The 24,903-nt window shown below is 57.0% G+C and overlaps 1 protein-coding gene across 4 annotated transcripts in view; it reads left to right on the top strand.

The window, feature by feature from the left end:
- The first annotated feature begins 3,679 nt into the window (after window positions 1-3,679).
- LOC116951347 (voltage-dependent T-type calcium channel subunit alpha-1I-like) overlaps window positions 3,680-24,903 on the top strand; it is a 47,929-nt gene continuing 26,705 nt past the window's right edge. For 2 of the 4 annotated variants that reach the window (XM_076073666.1, XM_076073664.1), the window contains exons 1-12: window positions 3,680-4,097; window positions 6,351-6,549; window positions 16,980-17,091; window positions 17,492-17,625; window positions 18,056-18,414; window positions 18,670-18,832; window positions 19,141-19,509; window positions 20,004-20,088; window positions 20,410-20,502; window positions 20,780-20,929; window positions 21,457-22,324; window positions 23,606-23,702. In XM_076073666.1, coding sequence (XP_075929781.1) covers window positions 6,365-6,549; window positions 16,980-17,091; window positions 17,492-17,625; window positions 18,056-18,414; window positions 18,670-18,832; window positions 19,141-19,509; window positions 20,004-20,088; window positions 20,410-20,502; window positions 20,780-20,929; window positions 21,457-22,324; window positions 23,606-23,702 — 2,615 coding nt within the window. In that variant the 5' untranslated portion in view covers window positions 3,680-4,097; window positions 6,351-6,364. Of the gene's footprint in view, window positions 4,152-6,350; window positions 6,550-16,979; window positions 17,092-17,491; window positions 17,626-18,055; window positions 18,415-18,669; window positions 18,833-19,140; window positions 19,510-20,003; window positions 20,089-20,409; window positions 20,503-20,779; window positions 20,930-21,456; window positions 22,325-23,605; window positions 23,703-24,903 lie in introns of all 4 variants that reach the window. The other 2 variants (XM_076073667.1, XM_076073665.1) reach the window with 2 other exon arrangements.

Below are 24,903 nucleotides of genomic sequence, written 5' to 3'. Positions count from 1 at the left end.
AAGCTACAGGAGGAAGCTACAGGTGGACGCTACAGGTGGAAACTACAGGAGGAAGCTGCAGGTGGAAGCTACAGGTGGAAGCTACAAATGGAAGCTACAGGAGGAAGCTGTAGGTCGAAGCTACAGGTGGAAGCTACAAAAGGAAGCTACAGGAGGAAGCTGCAGGTGGAAGCTACAGGAGGAAGCTGCAGGAGGAAGCTACTGGAGGAAGCTGCAGGTGGAAGCTACAGGAGGAAGCTACAGGAGGAAGCTACAGGAGGAAGCTACTGGAGGAAGCTGCAGGTGGAAGCTACAGGAGGAAGCTACTGGAGGAAGCTACAGGAGGAAGCTACAGGAGGAAGCTGCAGGTGGAATCTACAGGGGTAACAACCCCCACCCAACCCCTGTCTACCTACCGTTGCACATTGCTCCCTCACCTCAGCACTGGCATTTATCCGATCGGCATTACAATCACGGGGTTGGGGTGGTTTTGAATGGGGAGCAGGATGGAGGAGGGCGGGTTCTGTTGTGGGGGTCTAGATGGCGTAGGATCCTAATTGAGCAGTCGCGAGTGTATGATTGAAGGGTCCTGTGTTTCTGGGGGTCTGCGTGGACCAGCGGGGCTCAAATTTCTCTGTGGATTTGTCGAATTTGGGGGTCTGGTGGTCCTGAAAGCCTTGAGACCGCGGGTGTGAAGGTGCGGCGCCAGGCAGCAGGAACCCTTCCTTCAAGTGGGGCGCGTCGGACTTTCAAATTCCTTTGGCGGCCGCCGCTTCCTGATTTACTTCTCCTTGCTTCGTGTGGATGAAGCGCCTACACCCACCAGACACGTGTTTCCAACCCCTACCCTGACCACGCTCTTACTATGAGCTCGACCTTGCGCTCAGAAACACGGCACGTGACTGAGCGTGCAGCTCACGAGCCGCTGTTACCGACGGAGAAATATCCCCCTCCAGTTCCCGATTAGTGCGGCTAAGATGCTGGCTTGCAGTGGCAGATAAATGTCACGTGCAGGCTATTCCCTTGTGGCCGCGGGTCGTACGACGCGGCGTCGCGCGCCGGATCTGTCCCACGGGGTTCGGGCTGCCCTGTTTTGTGGGGTTCGGGCGTTTGGGGTTTCAGGTATACGTCTGGTGACTGCATCTTGCTCTCTTGAGCCTCTGAGCCACCCTCTCTCACGTTCTCTCCCTGTCTCATTGCCAGCGCATCCAGAGTCCCGGAGTGATACGACGTGAGCGGTGAGAGAGAAGGGAGGGGGTGAGGGGAGGGGTGAAATTCCCAGTGGGCCGTGACCCCGCCCGTCTCGCCGAGTCTCAACACGGCTCGCTGTGAATGCGCAATGTCCGATATCATCTCGGAGGAAAATAGCGGCATGGGTCCCCTCCTCGCCACGCGACCTTTAATTAACACCCCCTTGTAGGACCCATAATCCCCACCTCCCATACCCCTGACTCCCGTCGAGACAAACCCCACTCTGAGCTCCTGACTCGAGCCCCCAAGCCCCGACTCCCTCTTCTGAGCGCCAACCACCAGCGATTTGCAAGTTGGCAACCCTCTCCGTGCGTGTGGGTTGCCGTAAGAACACATGGTATTCGCGCCGTTCTCATGGCACAGGACTGTCACCACTCAGGAAGGCCCCGCTGTGTTCTCGAGGAGTGGCCGATGTTGGTCGGTGTTATCCAAATTGAGTCATTCGCAGGGGTCATTTTTGCAAATTTGACGCCATCACACGAGGGAATGACGTCACTGAATATTTAAGTTCGCCGTGAATCAAACGGTGCAGAGTATTACAATGCTTGATATGCACCCCGCATGAATAACCACAAGTGGCGAGTCCGCTACCCTGGGCCATGTTGTGATTGTATTTCACAGGGACACAGACGGAGACGAAAGCAGTGTACCCCGTGAACCCAGGACAGCTATTGAATACAGGCCGAGATCAAACGGATGAAATAAAGAGGCGGATAAGAGCAGGGTAGAAGAACTCTCTAGGAGTCGTGAAACTTGGCAATGAGAGGCAGCAGAGCGGTGTTCCACACTCCGACGCGGATTCATCCTCCTCCACCTCCTCATTACGAGCTCTTCTCCGCGCTAGTGATGATTCCCAGGCCGCATTGATGGGTATTTCGATCAAGCAGCCGTCAAGCATTGTCATGTGACTGTTGGTAAGCTATTGTGAGACTGCGCTCCGGATTGTTGTCTCATGATCCGCTCTTGCTTTTGGCCACTTTGCCCGTACGTGCGCGCACAGCGCGAGGCGCGACTGTGTTTACACAATGCGCTGTGAAAGACCATTGCCCGAAACGTCGCCTGTCGTACATTGAAGGCCGAAGGGAGCTGTCGTGGTGTAGTGGCCAGCAGCGCACTCGGCTGGGAATTCAGAGGTCGCCAGTTCGAGATTCCATCTCACGGCACGGCAGTTGAAACAATGGCGGAACGTTTCTCAAAGCCCCTCTCCCCACCGCAACCGCCCACACAGCAGCAGTGTGAATGCGTTCAGCACAGCTGGTGTATGAACGGCAGGACGCATTTGGTGGGGTAAAGTGTGGGCATTCCCACCTCTTCCGGTACGCTTCGTCAACGTGGAAGAGTAGAGGAAGAGTAGGCAAAATAACCCCAACCCTAGTGGAGGCCCCTTCTGCCTGCAGTGGCGTGAGCGAGAGCTTGCAAGACTGCGCCTGTACCTTTTCCCTGAAGAACCAGGGCAATTGAACCACGCGGTCACTTGGGCCGCCGTGCCGTTTGTACGTTCACACAAGCCAATCGGTGCATTCATGACTAACATCAAACTGTAAACGGTTACCGGTTCCTCACTCTCAGGACTGGTTATCTGTGCCGAGGTTATCCGGTTATTATTTAACAACCCGAGTACAAGCCAAACTCAACCCGGCCGAGCTTCTGAGAGCCGACGAGGTGGAGCGAGGCCGGGGCTGTCTATCCTCTACCCCGCGTCGCTGTTGTTGCTGCTGTCGCTGTTTGCCACGAGAATCACCTTACCCCGCGTGCCCCGAGTCTCGCGCTCGTGTCATGTTACACGAGGCAGTCGTGGCGCACCGAAGATGACGATGATAATGAAGACGATGATGATGACGATGATAATTAAGACGATTATGACGACAACGACGACGATGATGAAGACGTCTATGATGACGACGTCGATGATGAAGATGTCGATGATGATGAGCGAGAGAGGCGTGGTCTGCACTGTCCAGGTGCACGGCCACCAGGGGGGTCGCGGCGGGTCACGCGTCGCGAGCCGCTGCTGTTGCCAGGGGCTGTTCCGCGTGCCTCGTGCTAAGCCCCAGGTGAGCCCCAGAGGAGTTCCACCCAGGTGATTCGTGCCCACAACGGGCGACTCCACGCAGATGGGCTGATTCATTTCCACAGCAGCGCCCGCCAACTCCGCCCCAACCATGCGCTGCAGACAGTCGCCCTGAAAAACAACGCAGCAACCAATCACAGGCGCGCGCACGCGTCTCCGGGGTCGCATTTCGCGTGGCCACATCGCGAAAGGTTGCGAGGAGGAGAGATGGTGTCCAGGGTTAGGGTTTCGGGATGAGGGTAGGTTTTGAGTTATGCTTAACCATGGTCAGGATTAGAGATAGGGTTGAAGTGGTGAATAGGGTTAGTATTAGGGGTTGGGGGAGTCGGAGGTGGGAGGGGGGTTGTGGGTGGGGAGAGTGGAGGGAGCGAAGGAGTGAGCCTGGGGGTGGGTGGAGAGAGAAGGCTATGGAAAAGAGGACGTCACGGATGAAGGGAGTGGAGGAGAATCAAGGACAGAGGAGTGAGGCTGTGTAAAGTGAGAGGATCATTGGTACGAAAGGGTAAAGGGCATGAGGGGTGCGTAAAGTGAGAGTGGAGCGAGGGAGGGAGTGTTGCCGGTAGTGGAGGAGAGAGAGAGAGGAGAGAGTGAATTTGGTGGCGAGGAGGCGCGCGGTCTGGTCACGTGCTCCGCGCGCCACAAAGCGCGGCGCGCGCGACCGCCCACGCGCCGAGCGCAGAGAGGCGCGCGGAGGGGAGAAGAGGGGGCGGTGGAGAGGGGAGAAAGGGGAGCGAGTACGAGGGGGAGCGACGTGTTTCCGTGAGGAGCCTTCCCGGATCGCGCATTCCATGTGACGGTGAGCACGGGTCCTGGTTAGCACGGGTGAGCGGGGATTCTGGTTAGCGCAAAGGTGAGCCCGGGTACGGGTGAGCGTGTGTTTGGGTGAATGTTGGTGAGCGCCGGGGTGGGTGAGCACTGGTGCAGATGAGCGAAGCTGCGGATGAGCGCGGGTGAGCGCGGTTGGTGATGAGCGCTGATGCGGGTGAGCGCTGGTGCGGGTGAGTGTAGCGGTGGTTGAGTGTAGGTGTGAATGTGTGGTCCTGTGTTTGCGCAAGTAGTGGGGAGCAGTGGTGCAGTGGTGATCGCATTGCGCTGTTAACCCGGCGACCCGAGTTCGATTCTCACTCAGTGTAAATTCCTTACGAATACCTGAACCGGTCGTCGGCCCTCCCCTAGGTCAACTCGGCTTTAAATGAGTATTTGGTGCAGTGTTTAAACATCATCACTGTGGAGACAAAGGTGGCTGAGCGTGGTTCTTGCCACACCACCCCCTCGTGTGCTGTATTGGTCTTCATCGGGGCATGCTAATAGCATGAGCGCCAGCAGTCTGTGTGGGCTATACGGGGAATATTTGTCTGTATGTGGTATGTGCGGGGTGTGTGGTGTGTGTGGTGTGTGCGGGGTGTGCGGGGTGTGTGGTGTGTGTGGTGTGTGCGGGGTGTATGTGGTGCTTGCGGGGTGCGTGGTGTTTGCGGCGTGCGCGGTGTGTCGCGGTGTGTGCGGTGTGTGTGGTGTGTGTGGTGTGTGTGGTGTGTGTGGTATGTGCGGGGTGTGTGGTTTGTGTGGTGTGTGTGGTGTGTGTGGTGTGTGTGGTATGTGCGGGGTGTGTGGTTTGTGTGGTGTGTGTGGTGTGTGTGGTGTGTGCGGGGTGTGTGTGGTGCTTGCGGGGTGCGTGGTGTTTGCGGTGTGTGTGTGATTTGCGGTGTGTGTGGAGTGTGCGGGGTATGTAAGGTGTGCGGGGTATGTGGTGTGTGCGGTGTGTGTGGTGTGTGTGGTGTGTGTGGTGTGTGTGGTATGTGCGGGGTGTGCGGTGTGTGTGGTGTGTGCGGGGTGTGTGGTGTGTGTAGGGGGCGCGTGGTGTGCGGTGTGTGTGGTGTGCGGTGTGTGCGGTGTGTGTGGTGTGTGCGGGGTGTGTGGTGCATGCGGTGTGTGGTGTTTGCGGTGTGTGTGCGGTGTGTGTGGTGTGTGCGAGGTGTGTGGTGCTTGCGGTGTGTGTGGTGTTTGCGGTGTGAATGTGGTTTGCGGTGTGTGAGGTGTGTGCGGGGTGTGTGGTGTGTGCGGGGTGTGTGGTGTGTGTAGGGTGCGCGTGGTGTGTGGTGTGCGGAGTGTGCGGTGTGTGCGGGGTGTGTGGTGTGTGCGGGGTGTGTGGTGCATGCGGTGTGTGGTGCATGCGGTGTGTGGTGTTTGCGGTGTGTGTGCGGTGTGTGTGGTGTGTGCGGAGTGTACGAGGTGTGTGGTGCTTGCGGGGTGTGTGGTGGTTGCGGTGTATGTGTGGTTTTGCGGTGTGTGTGGTGCATGCGGTGTGTGGTGTTTGCGGTGTGTGCGGGGTGTTTGGTGTGTGTGGAGTGTGCGGTGTGTGCGGTGTTTGCGGTGTGTGCGGGGTGCGGTGTTTGTGGGGTGTGCGGTGTTTGCGGGGTGTGCGGGGTGTGTGTTGTTTGCGGGGTGTATGGTTTTTGCGGGGTGTGTGGTGTTTGCGGGGTGTGGTGTCTTGCGGTGTGTGTGGTATCTGGTGTTTGTGGTGTGTGTGTGGTGTTTGCGTCTTGTGTGGTATGTGGTGTGTGTGGAGTTTGCGTCGTGTGTGGTATGTGGTGTGTGTGGTGTTTGCGGTGTGTGTGGTATGTGGTGTGTGTGGTGTGTGTGGTATCTGCTGTGTGTATCCGTTCGCTACCGCTGTAGCTGCAGTAGGAGTCTGATTGCGTGTTCGAGGCTCAAGACCCTGGACCCCGTTAGGCTGGGTACCCTTTCACCAGGGCCACTCGCTTCCCCGTGACCGCGTTCCCCCGGTGCCTCCACCGTTGTACCCAGACCATCGCTTTCGCGACACGGGCTCGTCGCGAACAGCAGCAGCAGCAGACGCGTCACGATCGACTCGTGTTCACACGAATCATTTACAACACCCGCATTCACAACGAGAGGCTGCCCCAGGTCTCTGGCTTCCCCAGATTTCTATCGCGGGCTCCTGCCAGCCCAGGCACTGCGTTTCCTTTGTTGCTGAAATTCCAGCATCAACCAGGTCCCTCTCACCGCGCTCTCCGGCCTCTTCCCCCAGGGCCCGCCGCGGTCATGGCCGAAGAGGCGGCTACCTCGGAACAGGTCCCGGGCCCCGAGGGACCCCAGGAGGAGGATGTTCCCGGCGATGCCTCGGGGTCCTCCCCGCTGCCGTACCCCGGGTTGGCCCCCGTCGCCTTCTTCTGCATGCGGCAGACGAGCGGCCCGCGCAGGTGGTGTCTCCGCCTCGTGTGCGACCCATATCCTCCTCCTGCTCCCTCCCCCACGTGCCGGAGGGCGGGTAGACACGGGACGAGGCGGTGGTGGTTGATGTTAGTGGTGGTGAAGGTGGCAATGTTAGTGGTGGTGATGGTGGTAATGTTAGTGGTGGTGAAGGTGGCAATGCTCGTTGCTCGGCCACTCGCTGGCGGTGGCCGCTAATTAACACACAAGGAACAGGGATACCTGAACCCCTCGACACACACACAGACATTGAGCTCCCCCCCCCCTCCACACACACATACTGATCCCTTCCCCCGCACATTGACCCCCCCCCGCACATTGACCCTTGCCCCTAGCACTGACCCCCACGAGCGCTGACAGGTGAGGCCCCGGTAGTGTCTTTTACTCTTGACTCTCGGCGCCACGTGATTGGTCCATGTAACTGAGCTACAATGACCGCGGCGGGGGGTGGCGCGTTGGGGTTCGGGGGATGGGGGGGTTGATGGATAAACAGCTGCAGGAGGCGGCGGCGATCCGAGACCCACTCTCCCCGTGGGGGTCCCTGCTCCAACCAAATTATCCAGGGGCTCGGCGCGACTCCTGGGTCGTGAAGGGAGCTGAGGCTGGAGGAAAACTTTGAATGACCCCCCCTCCCCCGCTATACTCAACACAGACCCGTGGTGGGGGGGGGGGGTAGACTCTCCCAAGCGGGACACGCGGAGCCCATCATGGAGGGAGACGCGCGCGTCTCTGTGTGGGAGAAAAATATCAGAGCGGAGATGGTCACGGCCAATAGCCTGCGGAGAAGAGCAGAGAGAGAGGTTTTGGGCATGAAATTGCTCAAACACAATGGATGGCCTGAAGTGGAGGGCGGTGGGGGCGAGCGGGGGGAGAATTCCACGCTGCAGCGACGGCAGAGGAGAGGGAGCGAGGAGACCTTCTATTGAGCAAAATAAACAAGCAGACAATTCGCATCCTTCTCATATTTGTCTCTCCACATAAAAAAATACAAATTTTCTTAACACATCCCATTATCCACGCGGCATTCTGAGTGATTTTTTTCCAATAGCATTGGTTTCATACCAGCAAAACTCCGGACCGGTTTCGTCGTTCAGTGTCTCATCAGCAGAGTCAAGCTTTGGTTGAACCAATGCTGGTGAACTTCCCAATGTTAATAGGAAAGTACCGTCTCTTTGTTAGATATGGGTCCTAGTTATATAAATAACCAAGCAGAGAATTCGCTGTCTCCTTACCGTGTTGTCTCTCCACATCACAAATAAAAGTGGTCTTTGTTGACCATTATTCCTGAACAGTGGTGCCAGGTGGAGAGCGTGGCTTGTGAGTGCGGCGTGCACAGTCGGGAGCACGGATGTCGAGTGTTTCCCCGCAGCGGGTTGGCCCCGTGGGGAGGGGGCTATGGGGGCACCCCGCCCCCGTTGTTAAGGCAGCGCCGCCGCGTCTGAGATTTGCGTTCCTCCAATTTGTCGGCAGCGCAAGTGCTGCCGTTGTCACAGAGACGCGAGAGCTGATTGGCTCCTCGGGGCTCCTTGCGCTGGTAACAGCTGTCAATCATTGGACTCCCGTCACGTGGTACTTTGATACCCCGAGGCGCCCCTCCCGCTCCTGTCCCGCTACCTTCACTCACGTGGCGACTGTGGCAGGCGAACACTGTGATGGGCAATGTGGGGGTTCTGGTGGGAGGGTGATGTGTTATGGATGGATGGTGGTGATGATCGCGCGGTGAGTATTGGTGGTGATGTGGTGCTGCAGCGCCAACGAGGACGCCTCCTCCTCTCCGAGGAGCGGCGCCCCCTCGTTACGCGGCTCTGGTTCCGCGTCGCCGCGAGGGGTCAGGGTGGAGCGGGGGTCCATGCTGCTGTAACCGCAGCCGGGCGCCGGCCCGGTAATTACCAATTAGCGCCATCGTTAGCGGCATCAGTCGGCGTCTTCACGGAGAAGTGGCGCGGCAAGGCCGCCTCTCCCGACTCCCACACCGGCTCCAGATGCCATCGGATAATCCACCGGCCTCGCCCTTGCCTACCTCTCCCGCTCATTTCACTCTACTCGCTCCTCCGAGCGCCGCTTGGTGGTTGCTAAGACAGAAGCTCCGTCTGGCTGCTGCTGCTGGACTCGCGGTCGCGACCAGATCGCGACTCCTGTCAGCAGCTCACGGCGGCGCGGCGATAGCGTCCGAGACGTGCAACGTGACGGGGGGGGGACTCCCCCCCCCCCCCCCCCCACTAACACCCCTGCGGGAGATAGCCCCCCTCTTCACTTCCGACACCGCGGCGGCATTACTCGGCTCTTTTAACATCCCCGCCTCCACCCCTCTGAGTCCGCCGCAGCCCACACGCACCCCCAACCCTCGAGCCGCGGCCCCCACCGCCCCCCACCCCGGGTGTCGCGCTGCGGTGGGTGGCGCGGCTCTGTCCTTTGATTTTTCTATTCTCCCGAAAGCTAAAAATATCCCCCTTCTTCCCTGCGCAGGGGGGCGGGCGGCCTGGCCCCAAGCCGCCGCTTCCCTCCCTGCCGCGCGCCAGGTTCCGCAGTTGAACCCGACGATTCCTGATTGACGAGGGGTGCGGTGCTGAAGGAAGGAGCCCATGCGCTCGCTGTATGTCTCGTTCGGAGTGAGTCGCGCGGCGTTGTCTTCTTATCGGCTATGGACGCCGTGTGGACGCTGCCTGTGTCTGTGTTTTTGTGAGGAGCGGTGGCACATTGGTTAGCGCGCTGCGCTACGAACCCGGCGCCCCATGTCGATTCTCGCTCACAGCCAACATTAGGGACGAATATCTGCACCAGTCCTGGGGCCTCACGAAGCTCTACTCAGCCTTAAACTAGTATTCGGTGCGGTGTGTAAATATCTACACTGGGGAGACAAAGGCCGCTGAGCGTGGTGCTGGCCATCCACCCTCTCGTGTACCGTGTTGGCCTTCATAAGCGTTCGCTAACTACACTAGCCCCAATAGTCTGTCAAGGCTACACGGGAGATCTTTGTTTATGCTGCTCCACCCAAGTGTCTGCATCATCACGACCGTGCTCCAGTTCGAGCCCTGCCCCCCCCCCCCCCTCATTCAGCTCCCTCTGCTGCCCCTCCCCCCCCATTATCCGAGTTTCTCATCCTAACGCCCGGGTTCCCGCCGACCCGCGCGATCCTCCGTACCCATTAGCGCGGCTCGCAACGCGACTCGAGCCCTCTTTGTGGGATAGGTGAGGGGGGGGGGCGTTGTGTTACACGGAGCCGTGAGGGAGTCGATGTGCGCTCCGCTTCCCGTTCGATCGCCCTAAATGCAAGGGAGGTGAACTCGAGGCTCGGGTGGACAGCCGGCGGGCAGCCCCATTCCTCGGCTCGATCGCGACTGTTTCACGGCGAGGGGGTGACATGGGGGGGCGTGGGAGGCGCATCTCTCGCAAGGGGCGACTTGGGGGTAGGGGGTTGGTTTGGGAGCGGAGGAGGAGCCGAGGAAAGAGGCCGCGACCCCCCGATGTTAATGTAACGAGATACACAAGCAGACAGCGCGCCTCCTTGCCGTATCCGTCCCTCCACGTCCACGTCGTCAATGTGATTTGTACGCATCCCATCAGCCACACGGCCTTCTGGGAGTGCATCATTTTTGCAGCATTGGCTTCATACCAGTAACACTCTGCACCAGGTTTCGACATCCAGTGTCTCGTCAAAGTCACGTTTTTTTAAAAACAATGCTGATGAACTCTATCATATACAACATAGGACAATGACTCTCTTCGTTGTGGAGAATTTAAATAACGACGCACACGATTCGCCTCCTTCACATGTCGGTCCCTCCACGCAAACAAAAAAACTGGTTGTGTTTATGTTCAACCAGTGCCGTTGATATGCACTTCCAGATAGTCGTGTGGCTGATGGGATGTGTAAAAAACACTTGCATATATGTGTTGTGAGGAGGTCACGTGTTTCAGGTGTTGAGATGGGGTCACGTGTTCCAGGTGTTCAGAGGGGGTCACGTGCTCCAGATTTTGCGTCGCCCTCCGCGCTCGACCTGCCGTGTTCATACTGTTCATTGCGGACGTACATGTACCCGGCCTGTAAACGCCCCTCGCCGCCACGGCCGCGGCTTGCGCCTGCCGTTTCGTCAGTTTAATTTCGCTTCGAGACGGAGCCGGCGGCAATTAACGCCTCCCGCGAGACGTGCGGTTGCCAAGCGACCACGGTGCTCATTCCGGGGAGGGGGGGTATTGTGGGGGTCTGGTGGGGTGGTAGTCATTGGGGTTCTGATGATGGAGGAACTTGGGGAAGGGGGTTTGTGCGGTCCGGTGTGGAGGGAGATTTTGAGGTTGGGGGGGGGGGTCTATAAAGGTGGGAGGGGGGGGGACTCTCCTCGCAGGTAGGTAACATGGGTTCGCTTCAGGTCTCGGGGTTGTGTTTTGTGGGGGTCACTGTCGCCATGGAAACACCTGCCCCCCACCCCCGTGTTTATTTATTTAATCTCGCCGCGTCTTTGTGCGCGGGGTCTTCGCGCGAATGGGATCGCGCGAGCTCATGAATATTAATGCCGCGGCGCGCGGCTTACACGCGTGTGTGTTCAGGTATGTGTGTACACACGTGTGTGTTCAGGTATATGCGTGTACACGCGTGTGTGTTCAGGTATGTGTGTACACACGTGTGTGTTCAGGTGTGTGTGTACACGCGTATGTGTTCAGGTGTGTGTGTGTGCACACGCGTGTTTGTGTACACGCGTCTGTGTTCAGGTGTGTGTGTGTACACGCGTGTGTGTTCAGGTGTGTGTTTGTGTACACGCGTGTGTGTTCAGGTATGTGTGTGTGCACGCGTGTGTGTATGAAAAGCGGTAGTGCAACGGTTAGCGTTGCGCTAAAAACCCGGCAACCAGACTTCGATTCCCGCTCACGGCCACCAACCCCAGTGACGATTATTTGAACCGGTCCTGGGTCTCCCCAAGGCCGACTCAGCCTCAAATGAGTATATATGCTTACAGAATGTGGTGTCCTTAAAAATAACATCTGTGCCGGCTTGAGACATTCGATCCATTCTGGAGTTAACCCGACTGAAATACAGCGTGAGGAGCTTACAAATCCTAGAAATAGTCGCAACAGTGAGGTCTTTCAGCAGCAGGCGAGGCTGCGTTGGCTGGGCAATGTAGCCTGCATGCCCAGCAATGACATGCCCAAAAAGGGTTTGGCCTGATAAGAGAGAATTAAACGGGCTGGCTACGAGATGGGCTGATGAGTGAGTGAGAGTGAGTAGCACAGGCTGGAGATGGGAGAATGTGGAGCTGCCTGGACTTCCCTGAGTAGGTGTGATCACGGGTACCGGCGGTGTCAAGAGCGGTGTGTGTGGCGGAGGCATGGGAGAGATGAAGGCGATCGGGCGTGAAACTGACCACTCCACCCCCTCGTGTGCTGTTGCGACCCGAGTAGATGCTGGCTAACAGAACTTTCCCAGACCGTGTGCGTGGTTATACGAGGGAGCTTGGTCTGTGTGTGCACGCACGTGACGTGCGGGACCCACCAAGAATTACGCTCAACCGAGCTCGCGGGTCGACGGCGCCGTGGTGGCGATGGTGGTGGTGATTGTAGTGGTGGTGCTGATGGTAGTGGTGACTATAGTGGTGGTGATTGTAGTGGTGGTGTTGGTGGTAGTGGTGACTATAGTGCTGGTGATTTTTGTGGTGGTGTTGGTGGTAGTGGTGACTATAGTGGTGGTGATTGTAGTGGTGGTTTTGGTGGTAGTGCTGACTATAGTGGTGGTGATTGTAGTGGCAGTGATCGTAGTGGTCGTTATTGTAGTGACGGTGATCGTATATTGGTGGTGGAGGTGGTGGTGACAGCGGTGGGGTGTGTCGCGCGTTGTGTCGTGGGTTGTGCTGTGCTCCCACCACCCTCCCTGGTAGTTGTGTTCCGTCATTCCCAATCTGGGTCATCCCCGCGCAATTAATCAAATCTGTGGGATGAGAGGGTCCCCTGGGGCGGGAAGTTGTAGCGGGGGTGCGGGCTTCCCCCGCTGTTAATTGTTTCCGGACACGAGCTCCCCCCCCCCCCGCCACAAATTGACACCGAGAACCACGACGCGTCCCTGATTAATCGCTGAGTCTCGCCCGGGGTCTCCTGGGGTAGAGGAGACGGAGGGAGGAGGTGTGAGTTGGGGGGGAGAAATTGAGGGGTGAGTGAGGGAAGCGGACGGCGCTGGGCGCGATAAGCGGACGGGGACGATGGGAGCTGCGTTCACAGGCGCGGTGGCGGGAGAGAGACAGAAGAGAGAGGGAAGAGAGATGTGGGGGGCGGGAGGGGATAGAGGTGGGGAAGGGGGGAGATATGGGGAAGAGAGAGAGGGTCGGAGAAAGACGGAACAGGCGAGCGAGTGGAAGGGGAGAGAGGGGAGAGTGGGGGAGAGAGAGGGGGGAGGGTCGGAGCCCTCGACCACACATTTTTTAATGGTTGTGTTTTTTTGAGAATCACGTTCTTCGTCAGTTTCAAGGGAGTGGACAAGGTGGAGAAATAGGGAGTGAGTCGTCTCGCTTGCCCCTCACTCATCCTCGGCGCGGGTCGATGTGGAAGTTGTTTTGGTGGGAAACATCGATCGCCTTGCGCTCCTCAGAGATTAAACGCGCTCTCTCACACTTAACCACAACCACCGCGCTCACCGCAATATTCACCAGACTCACTGCGCTCACCACAACATACAGTACAATCACCAGAATGCACAACACAATATCCACCACACTCACCCCACTCACCACATTACCCAGACTTACCACACTCACTCACCCCCTCACCATACTCCCCACAGTCAGCCTGCTCACCACACTCACTCACCACGACACACTCTCTCGGCTTCACTCTCGCACCGTGAGGGGTCGATATTCAGGTAACACAAAACGAACATCGGGCATTTCATCAGCAATGGTTCAAGTGAACCTGACTGCTGATGAGTCACTGAATGTGGAAACCGATCCAGAGTGTTCTGCTGAAAAGGGCGCTCCCAGAAGGCCGCGGGATTGCGTGAGAAAGATAGCGCGTGTATATGTTTGAAATGTTTTATGTTGAGAGAAATACGTGGAGGAGGCGAATTGTCTGCTTATCTGTTTTTAGAATGCCCGGGGGGTGGGGCGGGTGGGGGCATTGCGAGGGCGGTGGGGAGGGTGGGGGTGGTGGGGGTCTCACGCGGTTCAAAACTAGACGCGGGGCCGGCACCCACAGCTCCCACCCACTGCCCTCAGCTCCGCGGAGAGCTCAGAGCAGTTTTGCTGCTGATGCTGAGTATGATGATGCTGTTGCTGATGATGCGATGATGTTGATGCTGCTGCTGCTGCTGATACCTACAAGGAAGTTGCAAAGGGTGATCACGGTGGTGGAGATGCTGATGACGCTGATTGGGGTGAAGCGTAGAGCTCGCGGTGGTCCGTGTGAAGGCAGCAATGGCTCGGGGGGGGGGGGGTGAGGGGGGGGCTTGCCTAATGGGGTAATTACCCGCCGATAATGAATAGAATTTACATAAAGTCGCTGCAATTAGTGTCCTTGTGGGGGGCGGCAGGCGTTGCGCACGTGACATATTAAGGCGACACGTGACCAATTATGTCCTATTAACCCTGTCCCCCACCCTACTAACGTCACCTGGGTGGGGTTAATTTGTGGTCAATTATCGCGGTCCCGTGAGGTTCGTGTCGTCAGGAAGAGAGAGGGGGTGACACGCGGAGTCGATTGCGGTTGTGCTAATGGTGGTTGTGGTGCTCTGCGGGATGTTGATGCTGGTGGCACCTTTACATTTTTTAACACACTGAGTGCAGGCTCAAAGGTCCAAAACGTCAAATTACCAGCAACTAACAGCACTTTCAAGTTATAGTGGATACAAGTTGACGCGTTGCTTGAATCGAACAACACGTTCCGTGTGAACACGGTGGATATCTAATCAGCAACGTTTCGGGCATGCAGGCTATATGAACCAGCCAACGCAGTCTCGCCTACCAGAGGAGCTCACCGATGGGACTGTGTCCAGATCTTGCAAAGATCCGTGAGCTCCCCGTATAATCTAGTCTGGTTAGACCCAGCATGGGTCGTGGGCAGGCCAGCCTGAATGTTTAAAACTAGCGAAGATGTTCCTTCAGATGGTTCCACGTTTCGCAAGCATGTAGTATGGAGCGACAGGGAAGGTAGCTTCCACATAGCGTTACGCAGCCAATTAAAATATAACACTTCTCGTCTGATTTGGAGTGAGTCAAACTGTAACTGGTCATAAACACACAGACGCACGCACACGCTCACACACACCAACGCACGCTCACACACGCACGCACGCTCACACGCAGGCGCGTGGCGCGCGCCTCCCGTGACCCTGATCGCGGCACATGGCCAAACGCCCCGATTCTGCGCGCCTCGCGAGAGCGGAATTTACACATCCAGTGACACGGCACTGGGTCAAAAATCACACACACCTAACACACACATTGCATATCACACACACACAGACCTAACACACACATTGCATACACGTAATATATATACACACACACACATCACGCGCACAAGTCTCTTTGCATTATCTGGCTCGATTCTCATTTCAACTTCAAAAACCTCACGATCGACATTCTGAATAACAAATGAAGAATGAGGATGGGAACTTTGTACAGAAGAAAATCCCGCGTCTCATCTCCTACACGGAAACATCGGGTAGCTGCTGCCTCTGTGCCGATCCGAGACTTTACTGACATTAGATACAAATCAACTTCCAATACCACTTTGGATTTGCTAAATCCCGCCTTTCATTCGTTCTCACACTTTATCTTACAAACCAACGTCTCCACTCATCACTGTGATCTTTACACCAATACCGGTTATCACCTCCGCTTTCAACTCCGAGGGTGACTCATTGGGCCAAGTCCATTTCTGATGCAAGACAAATATCCCCCGCCAAGCCTTAATATACTGTAGGGGCAAATGTTGTTAGCGAGCACCTACAAATTCCGGAACGGCACACGAGGGGGTATGTGGCCAGCACCACGCCCGGCCGCCTTTGTTTCTTCACCGCACCAGGTACTCATTTGAGGCTGAATCAACCTAGGGGAGGCCTAGGACCAGTTCAGATAATCGTCACTGGTGCTGGTCGCCGTGAGCGGGAATAGAACTCGGCTCGCCAGGTTCATAGTGCGGCGCGCTAACCACTACACTACCGCTCCCCACATCTCGAGTCGACACACACTGACACACGTTACTCGGTCCCTCACCTACCCACAGTGTTTGTTTATTCAGAACCAAAACCCTCAAACTCCTAGACGCTCCATACGCAGTCTCTGTGACCAACACGGAGACCCATAGACTTGCACAGCTTCCCAAGACTCACACAGAGGCCCATAGATTCGGTGGGCAGGTTTCTCTGTTCATGCGTCAACCGCCTGGAATTCCATCACTTTATAAATAGCCTTGGTTCCTCTGCCATCTCAATCACAGTTCGATGCTCATCTATTGATTCGTTATAATAGCTTCACTGGTATGCACTGTATAAAACTTTTATCGCACCGTACGTAGCAGTTATTATTCACTCGTATATTGGTTTCTGTTTATATATTAGTCGAACAATCATCATAGACTTCCATTCCCTATCGACTTCCTCTGTCCATACACTTACATTACCTATAGACTTGCATTGTCCATTTAACTCGTCTATCCTTGTGTCTGTTTACATATCAGTACAATAGTCACCCAACATCTGTTGAATGTTTCTGTAACTTAGTGTTGTCATTGTGCCGTGATGGGTTTAAACATAATCTGCCCAAGCTGCCTCACGCTTCATGTAATTTAATATTTAAAAATATTCTCACGTGACAAAGCAGTTGTTTTTGCGATGATTTATCTTTGCTTAATTGTTGTTAATTTGGATGCCCCAGGTCACTCTTGCAAATGCGACTCATTCTGGTGTGTTCAGTTCACACCTGGTTGCACAAAATCAAACTTGAACCTGGATTTGCTAAGCGACGGTGACGTTACCACGGCGCTTGCCCCAGGCTAGGTGCACTCCGAGGCTATCACGTGGAGTGTGGAAGGCTTGCTGGCAGAAGGTCACGTGACAGACAGCAGGTGTTACGAGTTCACTGAGATGACTGGCAGATCCACCTCCTGTGCCTTCCCCGCCTTGCCACATCCACGACACACACGCGCAGGGATTGATTTTTACCGCGACCTGGTGCTGGTGACTGTGTTCAGCTCCATGCAGAAAACTGTACAGTGGTGCCGAGACTCCTATGCTGACCGAGAGTCGTGTCCGGGCTCGCCCATTGGTGGAAAAGGTGGGGACCCTCGTGTCCACCCTCCCGCCATAAAGTCCATCTTCACGCAACTCCACCACACTCGCGCTCGCCCATTAGTGCGTTTCTCCTCACCCGAGTCTCCCCATATCCAAGATTCCACATTCACCCGCGTCCACCACCCGCGCCCGAGAGTCGACCCCCTTCCTTGACTCGCCGGCGCCCGCTGACTGCACGTGGTTCGAGCGCGCCAGCATGCTCGTGATCCTGCTCAACTGCGCCACGCTCGGCATGTTCCAGCCGTGCGCCGAGGGGCAGTGCCGCGCCCAGCGCTGCAGCGTGCTGCAGGTGAGGCCCCCACTTGCTCCAGGTAAGGCATCCAGGTAAGGCTGCCGAGTGAGGCTCCCAGGTCCTACAAGTGGAGCCTCCAGGTGAGGCTAGAAGTAAGCGGCTGCCTTGACAGGTGGTGTTCACGCTCGTCCTCTGGGTGATATTTCTCTGATATGTGCGAGTGTGTGATGATGAATTCAGTTCGGCTATGTTGATGGATAGAAATTACTTTTTTATGATGGTAATGATGACAATGATGATAGTGGTGATGATGATGATGGGGTCGTAGTGATGGTGATGATGGTGGTGGTCGTGGTGGTGATGGTGGTTATCGTGGGGATAGTGGTATTTATGGTTATGGTGTTAATGGTGGTGGTTATGGTGGTGGTAATCTTGGTGGTAATGGTGGTCACTCCAGGCATTCGATGACTTCATCTTCACGTTCTTCGCGGTGGAGATGATCCTCAAAATGATGGCGCTGGGGATCTGGGGCCGCGCGGGGTACCTGGGGGACACGTGGAACCGCCTCGACTTCTTCATCGTGCTGGCGGGGTAGCGCGCTCACCCCTCGCTCACCAGCGCTCACCCCTCACTCACCAGCGCTCACCCCTCGCTCACCCCGCGTTCACCCTGCACTCACTCTAGGCTCACCCTGCCATTACTCCTCACTCACCTTACGCTTACCCCGCGCTCAACTTCATTCATCCCTCACCCCTAGTTCACCTCACGCTCACCATCACTTACCCCTCATCCACCCCTCACCATTCACGCACCCTTCGCTCACCCACTGTTTACCACTCACTCACCGCTCACGCACCCTTCCCTCACCCCTCTCTCATACAACGCTTACCTCTCATTTAACTTCTTACACACCCCTCACTCACCCCGCGCAATGACTTACCCTTTACTCACCCCCTTAGCTCACCTCTCACTCACCCGACACTGACCCCTCGCTCACCTCTTGCTTACCCCTCACTCACAGCTCATCAACCTCTCACTCAGTCTCTGCACCCTGTCCTCGTCCTCCCCACCTCGTCCTCCCATCGTCCTCCCCACCTCGTCCTCCCATTGTCTTCCCGCTCCTCATCCTCTCATCCCCATCCTCCCCTCATCGTTCTCATCCCACATCGTCTTCTTTCTCGTCAACCTCCTCTTCTTGTCCTCCCCACCTGCTTCCACCTCGTCCTCCCCTCTTTGTCCTCTCACATCGTCCTCCCGAACCTCGTGCTCCCCACCTCGTCAGCATGCTGGAGTACTCGCTGGACATGGAGAGCGTCAGCCTCTCTGCTATCCGCACGATCCGCGTGCTGCGCCCACTGCGAGCGATCAACCGCGTCCCCAGTGAGACTCACTCACTCACCCATTTACTTACTCGCCCACTCACCCACTTACACTCACTTACCCACGCACTCACTCACCCAGGCACTCACCAAATAACCCACTCACTCACCCACTCATTCACCCTCAAGGCAGGTGTGAGTGATGCCAGGTGTGTGGGTGCTCACTGGGCAAGTGAGAGTGAAGTGAATGGGTGAGCCGTGCCCGCAAGACCGGAGTGAGCGGGTGAGCGGGTGAAAGGGTGAGCGCTGCCTCCAGGCATGCGCATCCTGGTGACGCTGCTGCTCGACACGCTGCCCATGCTGGGAAACGTGCTGCTCCTCTGCTTCTTCGTCTTCTTCATCTTCGGCATCGTTGGGGTTCAGCTGTGGGCCGGCCTGCTGCGCAACCGCTGCTTCCTGCGCGAGGCGAACGCCACCCTGTGAGTGAGGTCCCTGTGACCTACAACAGGAGTACCACACATGTATTCTGCAACAACCACCACCACCACCACCAAGTGTGGATAGGGTCACCAACTTACCGGATTAACCCGGACTGTCCGGGAATTTGCGTCTGTTTTGTTTGGGTAGCAGGAAATGATTTGTACCGAGATGTGGTGCCGGTGACCTTTGTTGAACTCTGTCAGAGTGACCTGCACAGTGGTTCTGAGGAACCTAGGCCGACTGCGGAATAGGTCCGGGTTTTCTGTGGAAGCGGCAACGACCTGAGCCGTGGTCTCCGTGCCTGCAGGGACGTGGACGGCTCCTCGCTACCGCTCTCGCCCGTGTTCCGCACTGAGGACGAGAGCGATCGGCCATTCATCTGCTCGCTGCCCCGCGACAACGGCGTGCGCAGCTGCCGCGACCTTCCAAGGTCGCGCCTCGCGGGGGGACCTTGCACCTCGGGGGGCGCCCTCGGCGAGGCGCAGCGAAGCAGCGGGGCGCGGAACGGTTCGGGGCCGCAGGGGCCCCCGGGCCCGTACAGCCCACACAGCCCCTATGGTCACTACAGTCCCTACAGTCCGCATGGAGGCCACAGCGCGCAAGCCATGGTGTCTATTCCTGAGAACCAGAGCGCGGCGGGGCGCGCCATATGCGTGGACTGGAGCCGCTACTACAGGTGCTCCCCTCCCCAACCCCCACCCTCTACTCACACCCTCACTTCTCAGCTCCCCCCTCCTCTTCCACCACGGACTCTCACCTTGCTACCCTTCCCCTCCATAACCTCCCACCTTCTCGCCCCCCGCACCCCCACTTTACCCCCACGTGGGGGGAGCAGCAATAATGAAACTTGAGCCGCTCGCGAGTTTCTCATGTAGATTGATACAAGTCTCGAAACAGTGAGGGGAGGGGTGGAGAGAGGGGGCGAGTGAGAGGGAAGGTTAGGGAGAAGGGGACCCTATACAGGATCTTTATACCCCTCGGCATTGATCCCCCTGCCTTGATCCTCTTTGCTTAACCCCCCCCCCGCCTTGATCCCCTATCGTGATCCCCCTGCCGAGACACCCGAATCTTTACCCCCTCTCCACCCAGGATTGACTCGTCTATCGTGATCCCCCAGTTGTGATCCCACGGTCTTGACCCGCTTCTCTTGGTTCCCCCACTCCCACCCAGCGAGTGCCGCCCCGGGAAGAGGAATCCGCACGGAGGCTCTGTGAACTTTGACAACATCGGCTACGCGTGGATCGCCATCTTCCAGGTGAGACAAGGGGAGGGAGACGATGAAGGGGGAGAGGGGCGAATCTAAGTGAGGGGGGAGAGTTGGGGTTGGGGGGTGATTATCGCAGGGACCGCGGAAGCTCTGCGCTATGGTTGATGTAATTATGTTGGAACTTCTTTCGCACCGTACGTAGCTAACCGTTCTAATCGGAGGTTCGGGGGAAGGACAACAAACTAAGAGTGACTGAATAATTCCCTAATTCTCGTCTCAGACGCGACCCGGTAGACGATGCTTGTGTGGTGATAGCAGTGGTGGTGCTGGTTGTGTTCATGATGGAGATTGTGGTGGTGATGTTGACAGGTGATCACGCTGGAGGGATGGGTGGACATCATGTATTACGTCATGGACGCGCACTCCTTCTACAACTTCATCTACTTCATCCTCCTCATCATTGTGAGTCTGCAGATCGGGGGTGGGGGCATCTTGAGTTTGTTTGATTCCCACGCATGGCCAACAAGAGTGACAAATATCTGAGACAGTTCTGGGCCTCGCCTAGGTCGGTTCAGCCTTAAATTAGTACCTGGATGCAGTGTGTAAATATTCCACTGCATGTGGTGCTGGCCACCTACCCCCTCGTGTGTCGTGTTGGTCTTCATAGTTGCTCGCCCAGCATTTACCCCAATACTATGCTAATGATGACGGGGGGTCGATGTCATTCGTGTGTGCGCAGGTCGGGTCGTTCTTCATGATCAACCTGTGCCTCGTGGTCATCGCCACGCAGTTCTCCGAAACCAAGCAGCGTGAGAATCAGCTGATGCACGAGCAGCGGGCGCGCCTCGGATCGCGCGGTAGCTCCATCGACAGCGCGGGGGGCTATCAGGTGTGTGTGGTGGTGGGGGGGACACGGGGACGGCAGCTCCAGTCGACACACCCAACCCACTCGCACACGTTCAGTCTACACCCTGTGAATGCATTATACTCGACTCACTCACCCATTCACGCACCCACTCATCACACTGCAGGTGGGACATTTAATCCTCCCATCGCCATCTCTTTCCCCCAAGCTCTCATAAGAATAACCTTGCTCAATTCAAGAAACGTGTTAATCTTTATCTATTGCAACTTTCATGGTGCTGTCCGTTGCAGGTCGTTTGGCGTTTTGTGTGTGTCCTCAGTAACTGTATTACACACACTGCGTGCGTTACTACGCACGATCTGCGTGACACGTGGGGGTAGATGTCGCCGTCAATTTAACGCGTAATTTACTCTGTGAATCGAGTGTCGCGCGGATCCCCCCAGGCGACTCATGCAATTCCTCCTCATGACTCTCCCCACTCCTGCCCCCCCCCCCCCGTTCTGCTTCTGCTCCTTCTGCACTCCCCCACTGCACCCCTCCCGCGCACCCAGGAGCCGGGCAGCTGCTACCAGGAGCTGCTGCGCTATAGCGCGCGCGCCTGCCGGAGGCTGCGGCGGCGCGCGCTGCACCTGTGGGGCGCCTGCTCCTCCGCCTGCTCCTCCTCCCGCAACTCCACCTCCTCGTCGCGCCCGCGCTCTGCCATGCGTGGCTCCTGCTTGGAGCGCGGCGGCTGCCTCCACGTGGTCAAGCGGCGCCCGCGCTGCTCCTGCCGGCGCCACCGCTCGTCCTCCCTCCTCCATCACCACTACCAGCAGCAAAGCCACCGCCGGCGGCACGTCAGCCACCACCACCACCATCACCGCCACCACCACCATCACCACAACCACCACCACCGGCGGGACGGCGGCGCGGCCCGGGGCACCCTCACTGGCGGCGGTGGCGGCGGCGGCAGCAGGAGGAGGAGAACGTGCAAGTCGGTCCACCACCACATGATCCACCACCACCACCATCACCACCACCACTATCACATCGGCAACGGCAGCGGCCAGCAGCAGCAGCAGCAGCAGTCGGCAGCGGCGGCGCCCGGGATCCTGCAGCTGGAGGCAGGAGAGGCGGGGGCCCCCCTGGGTCCTGGGGGGTCTAGTGGGGCCTTGGTGGTGCGTGGGCGCGGGGGACGTACCGCCTCCGTGCACAGCGTCTTCCACGCCGACTGCGTGCGCCTCGACTGCCCCCCCACGGGGACCAAGCAGCCGCTGTCTTCCCCCACGCAACACGTCGTGCCCCCCATCAGCTACCCGACCATCATCGCATCGGGCCCCCCACGGAACGAGGATGTGGCGAAAGCAAAGGCGGCGCCAGGGAGGGGGGGCTCCATTGCTCCCTACAGGGGGCTGCGGCGTTTCTCACGCACCTACAGCAGTATGTGTGTTCGTATGTGTGCGTGTGTGCGGTGGTGCGGTGGTTAGCGCACTGCGCTACGAATCCGGCGACCCGACTTCGATTCCCGCTCACAGCCAACCAACATCGGTGACGAATATCTAAATTGGTCATGGGCCTCCCCTGGATCGACCCAGGATTATAAGAGTAACTGATCTATACACATGTAATGGGTTCAACTGAGTCGCAGACGTAGACTTTGGAGGCAACACATTTATTCAGTTCCAACACACGGGGTAACTTCCCCTTAACAGAATAACAACCTAAGTTGGTGACCACTAGTTACTACACTAGTTACCACGTAACTAGCTATTACGGACCGGAACCAACGACTTCGGCCCGGGTCCACGTGTTGGACACTCGTTGAACGGAGATCGTAGACGAAGGGTTTCTTCCAGGATGAACAACAACCCTGGTCCCTCTCGGGATCCGGCTCATATTTTCTGTGGCGTGGCCGACTCAGCCCTTGGCCACGTCCACCTTCCAGAATCCTCGGGAAGGATCTGGGTCCCAATCACGTGACCCCCCTAGCTCCCTCTTGGGGCCCCTCTGTCAACTTAACCGGTCACGTGTCTTCCCGGGTCAACCAGAGTGCCATGACCTCACACAACCTTATCCGTCGGTCGGCACCCACACACCCTGTCCTGTAGGGCCGGCACTGCACTTACAGCCTGGGGAAATCCAGCGCTATTATCCAGCGCACACCGTGCCCCTCTAGGAACTATACCCACAGCATGGTGGCATCCGGCGATGTCACTACACACATAAGAATTGGTTTTACCCTTTCTGGCAATAAAACATGTGCTAAGATGTTAAAACACCAAACAGAAACCATTTTAAAGAAATCGTATCTCCATTAACCACACACACATGTTCAATTGCCAGAAAGTCAACCAATTCTAAAATGTTTATACTGGTTAAGAAAGGTCCCATGATGATCTGTACACATCAGCATTGGGGATACAAAGGCGGACGTCTGCCGTGTTGGCCTCAATAGGTACTCGTTAACATCACTTGCCCCAGCAGTCTGTTAAGGGTTATACGGGGATCGTTGTATTTGTATGCACGCGAGTCCGTGCATGTGCCAGGCTGACCGCTGTTGTTTAGATCCCCTACACAGCCATTTGCCAGGTCCAACAGCGACCACTAACCACCACCATCATCATCACAATCAAAACCACCACCATCACAATCACTACCAAGCATCACCAGTCACCACCACCAACACCACCACTATAAGTGACCCATGGGTCCGCGCTGCAGGTTCGCGCCGGGACTCGGGTCGCTCCCGCGGGTCTCCCTCGCTGCTACTGGAGCGGGAGCTGCAGCGCTGCCCGCACTGCCCGTCCGACAGCTCCGAGTGAGAGAGCGCACCCCGCCACGCCCCCTCCGCACCCCACCACGCCTCCTCCGAACCCCACCACGCCCCCTTCGCACCTCACCACGCCCCCTCCAGGGCCGGGGAGGGGCACAACGCTGCCTTCACCTAGCGGACACGGGTCACTGGATCAGGGATAAATGCAGTGAGATTTTACTGCCGCGACCTGGCCCGCGTGGACGTTATAGACCTCGCCGCGTTTCGCCACGGCGGCGACGCATGCACAGCCCCCCAGAAGGGCGGCGGCTCCAGACGTGCGTGGTCACCTTCGTGACGCGGCCTCCACGAGTCCGGCCGCCAAGGGGAAGAGAACACCTAAGGGCAGACGTGGGATACTGTCAGGGCAAATCTATGGGTGTCTGAGTGAGTCTATGATGTATCTCTGTGCGAGTCTATGGGTTCGTGTGAGTCTCGGAGCAGATTGTGGGATGAGGTTGTCAGGGCTGTGTTTCGGAGGCCGCTGCGCGTCTCCTGCGCAAGCATCTGCGAGATCCGGCAGAGGGTGGAGCGCCTTGGTGGCGATAACGGGCGGTGGTGGTGACATCAGTAGCTTCGGCCGCGATGACGTATTGGCCGTGTATTACAATGTGGCCTTAAAACAGAACAAACAGGCGGAGTTTCGGGCAATGACCCTTCTTCATAGCACCATTTATATGCTATGCAGAGGGCCATTGCCCGAAACGTAGAATATTATATACCGTGTTATTGACGGGTGTGTTGAGTTGCTTTGTTATTTTTGGTCGTACACCGCTGCCAATGCAGCAGCATTATCGCCAGATCACGTGGCCAATTACAATAGGAAAGCCGTATGGGGATCTCAGGACTGATTGTCAGGATCATGGTCATGATCCATCCATCATATTGGCCAATCCTGTTTTTAAGGAGTGATGTTTGCTTCATGTCGGAGGAAACTGGAGAACACTCAAAGGTCTGCACAAACGGGTTCACAAACCCTCTTGCCCTACTACCATCTGGTCACCTGGCATATCAGCTGGTTTGGAAATTTTACGAATCTCTGTGTAATCCACCAATCCCATTTCCTTCAAAACGCTGTATCACGTTACGGTTCATAAGGGTCACCATGCTCAAGGTGACCCCGAAGCGTCGAGCGAGAGACGCGGCGGCGCGCGACTCAAATTATATCCCGTGCCCCCCCGCAACCCTCTACCGTCCCCCACCCCCC

This window comes from Petromyzon marinus, chromosome 43, assembly GCF_048934315.1.
Source record: "Petromyzon marinus isolate PM22_M1 ecotype Great Lakes invasive population chromosome 43, UKy_Petmar_22M1.pri1.0, whole genome shotgun sequence".
NCBI lineage: Eukaryota > Metazoa > Chordata > Hyperoartia > Petromyzontiformes > Petromyzontidae > Petromyzon > Petromyzon marinus.
The sequence above is the reverse complement of the archived record's forward strand: the minus strand, read 5'-3'. Positions and strand labels throughout refer to the sequence as shown.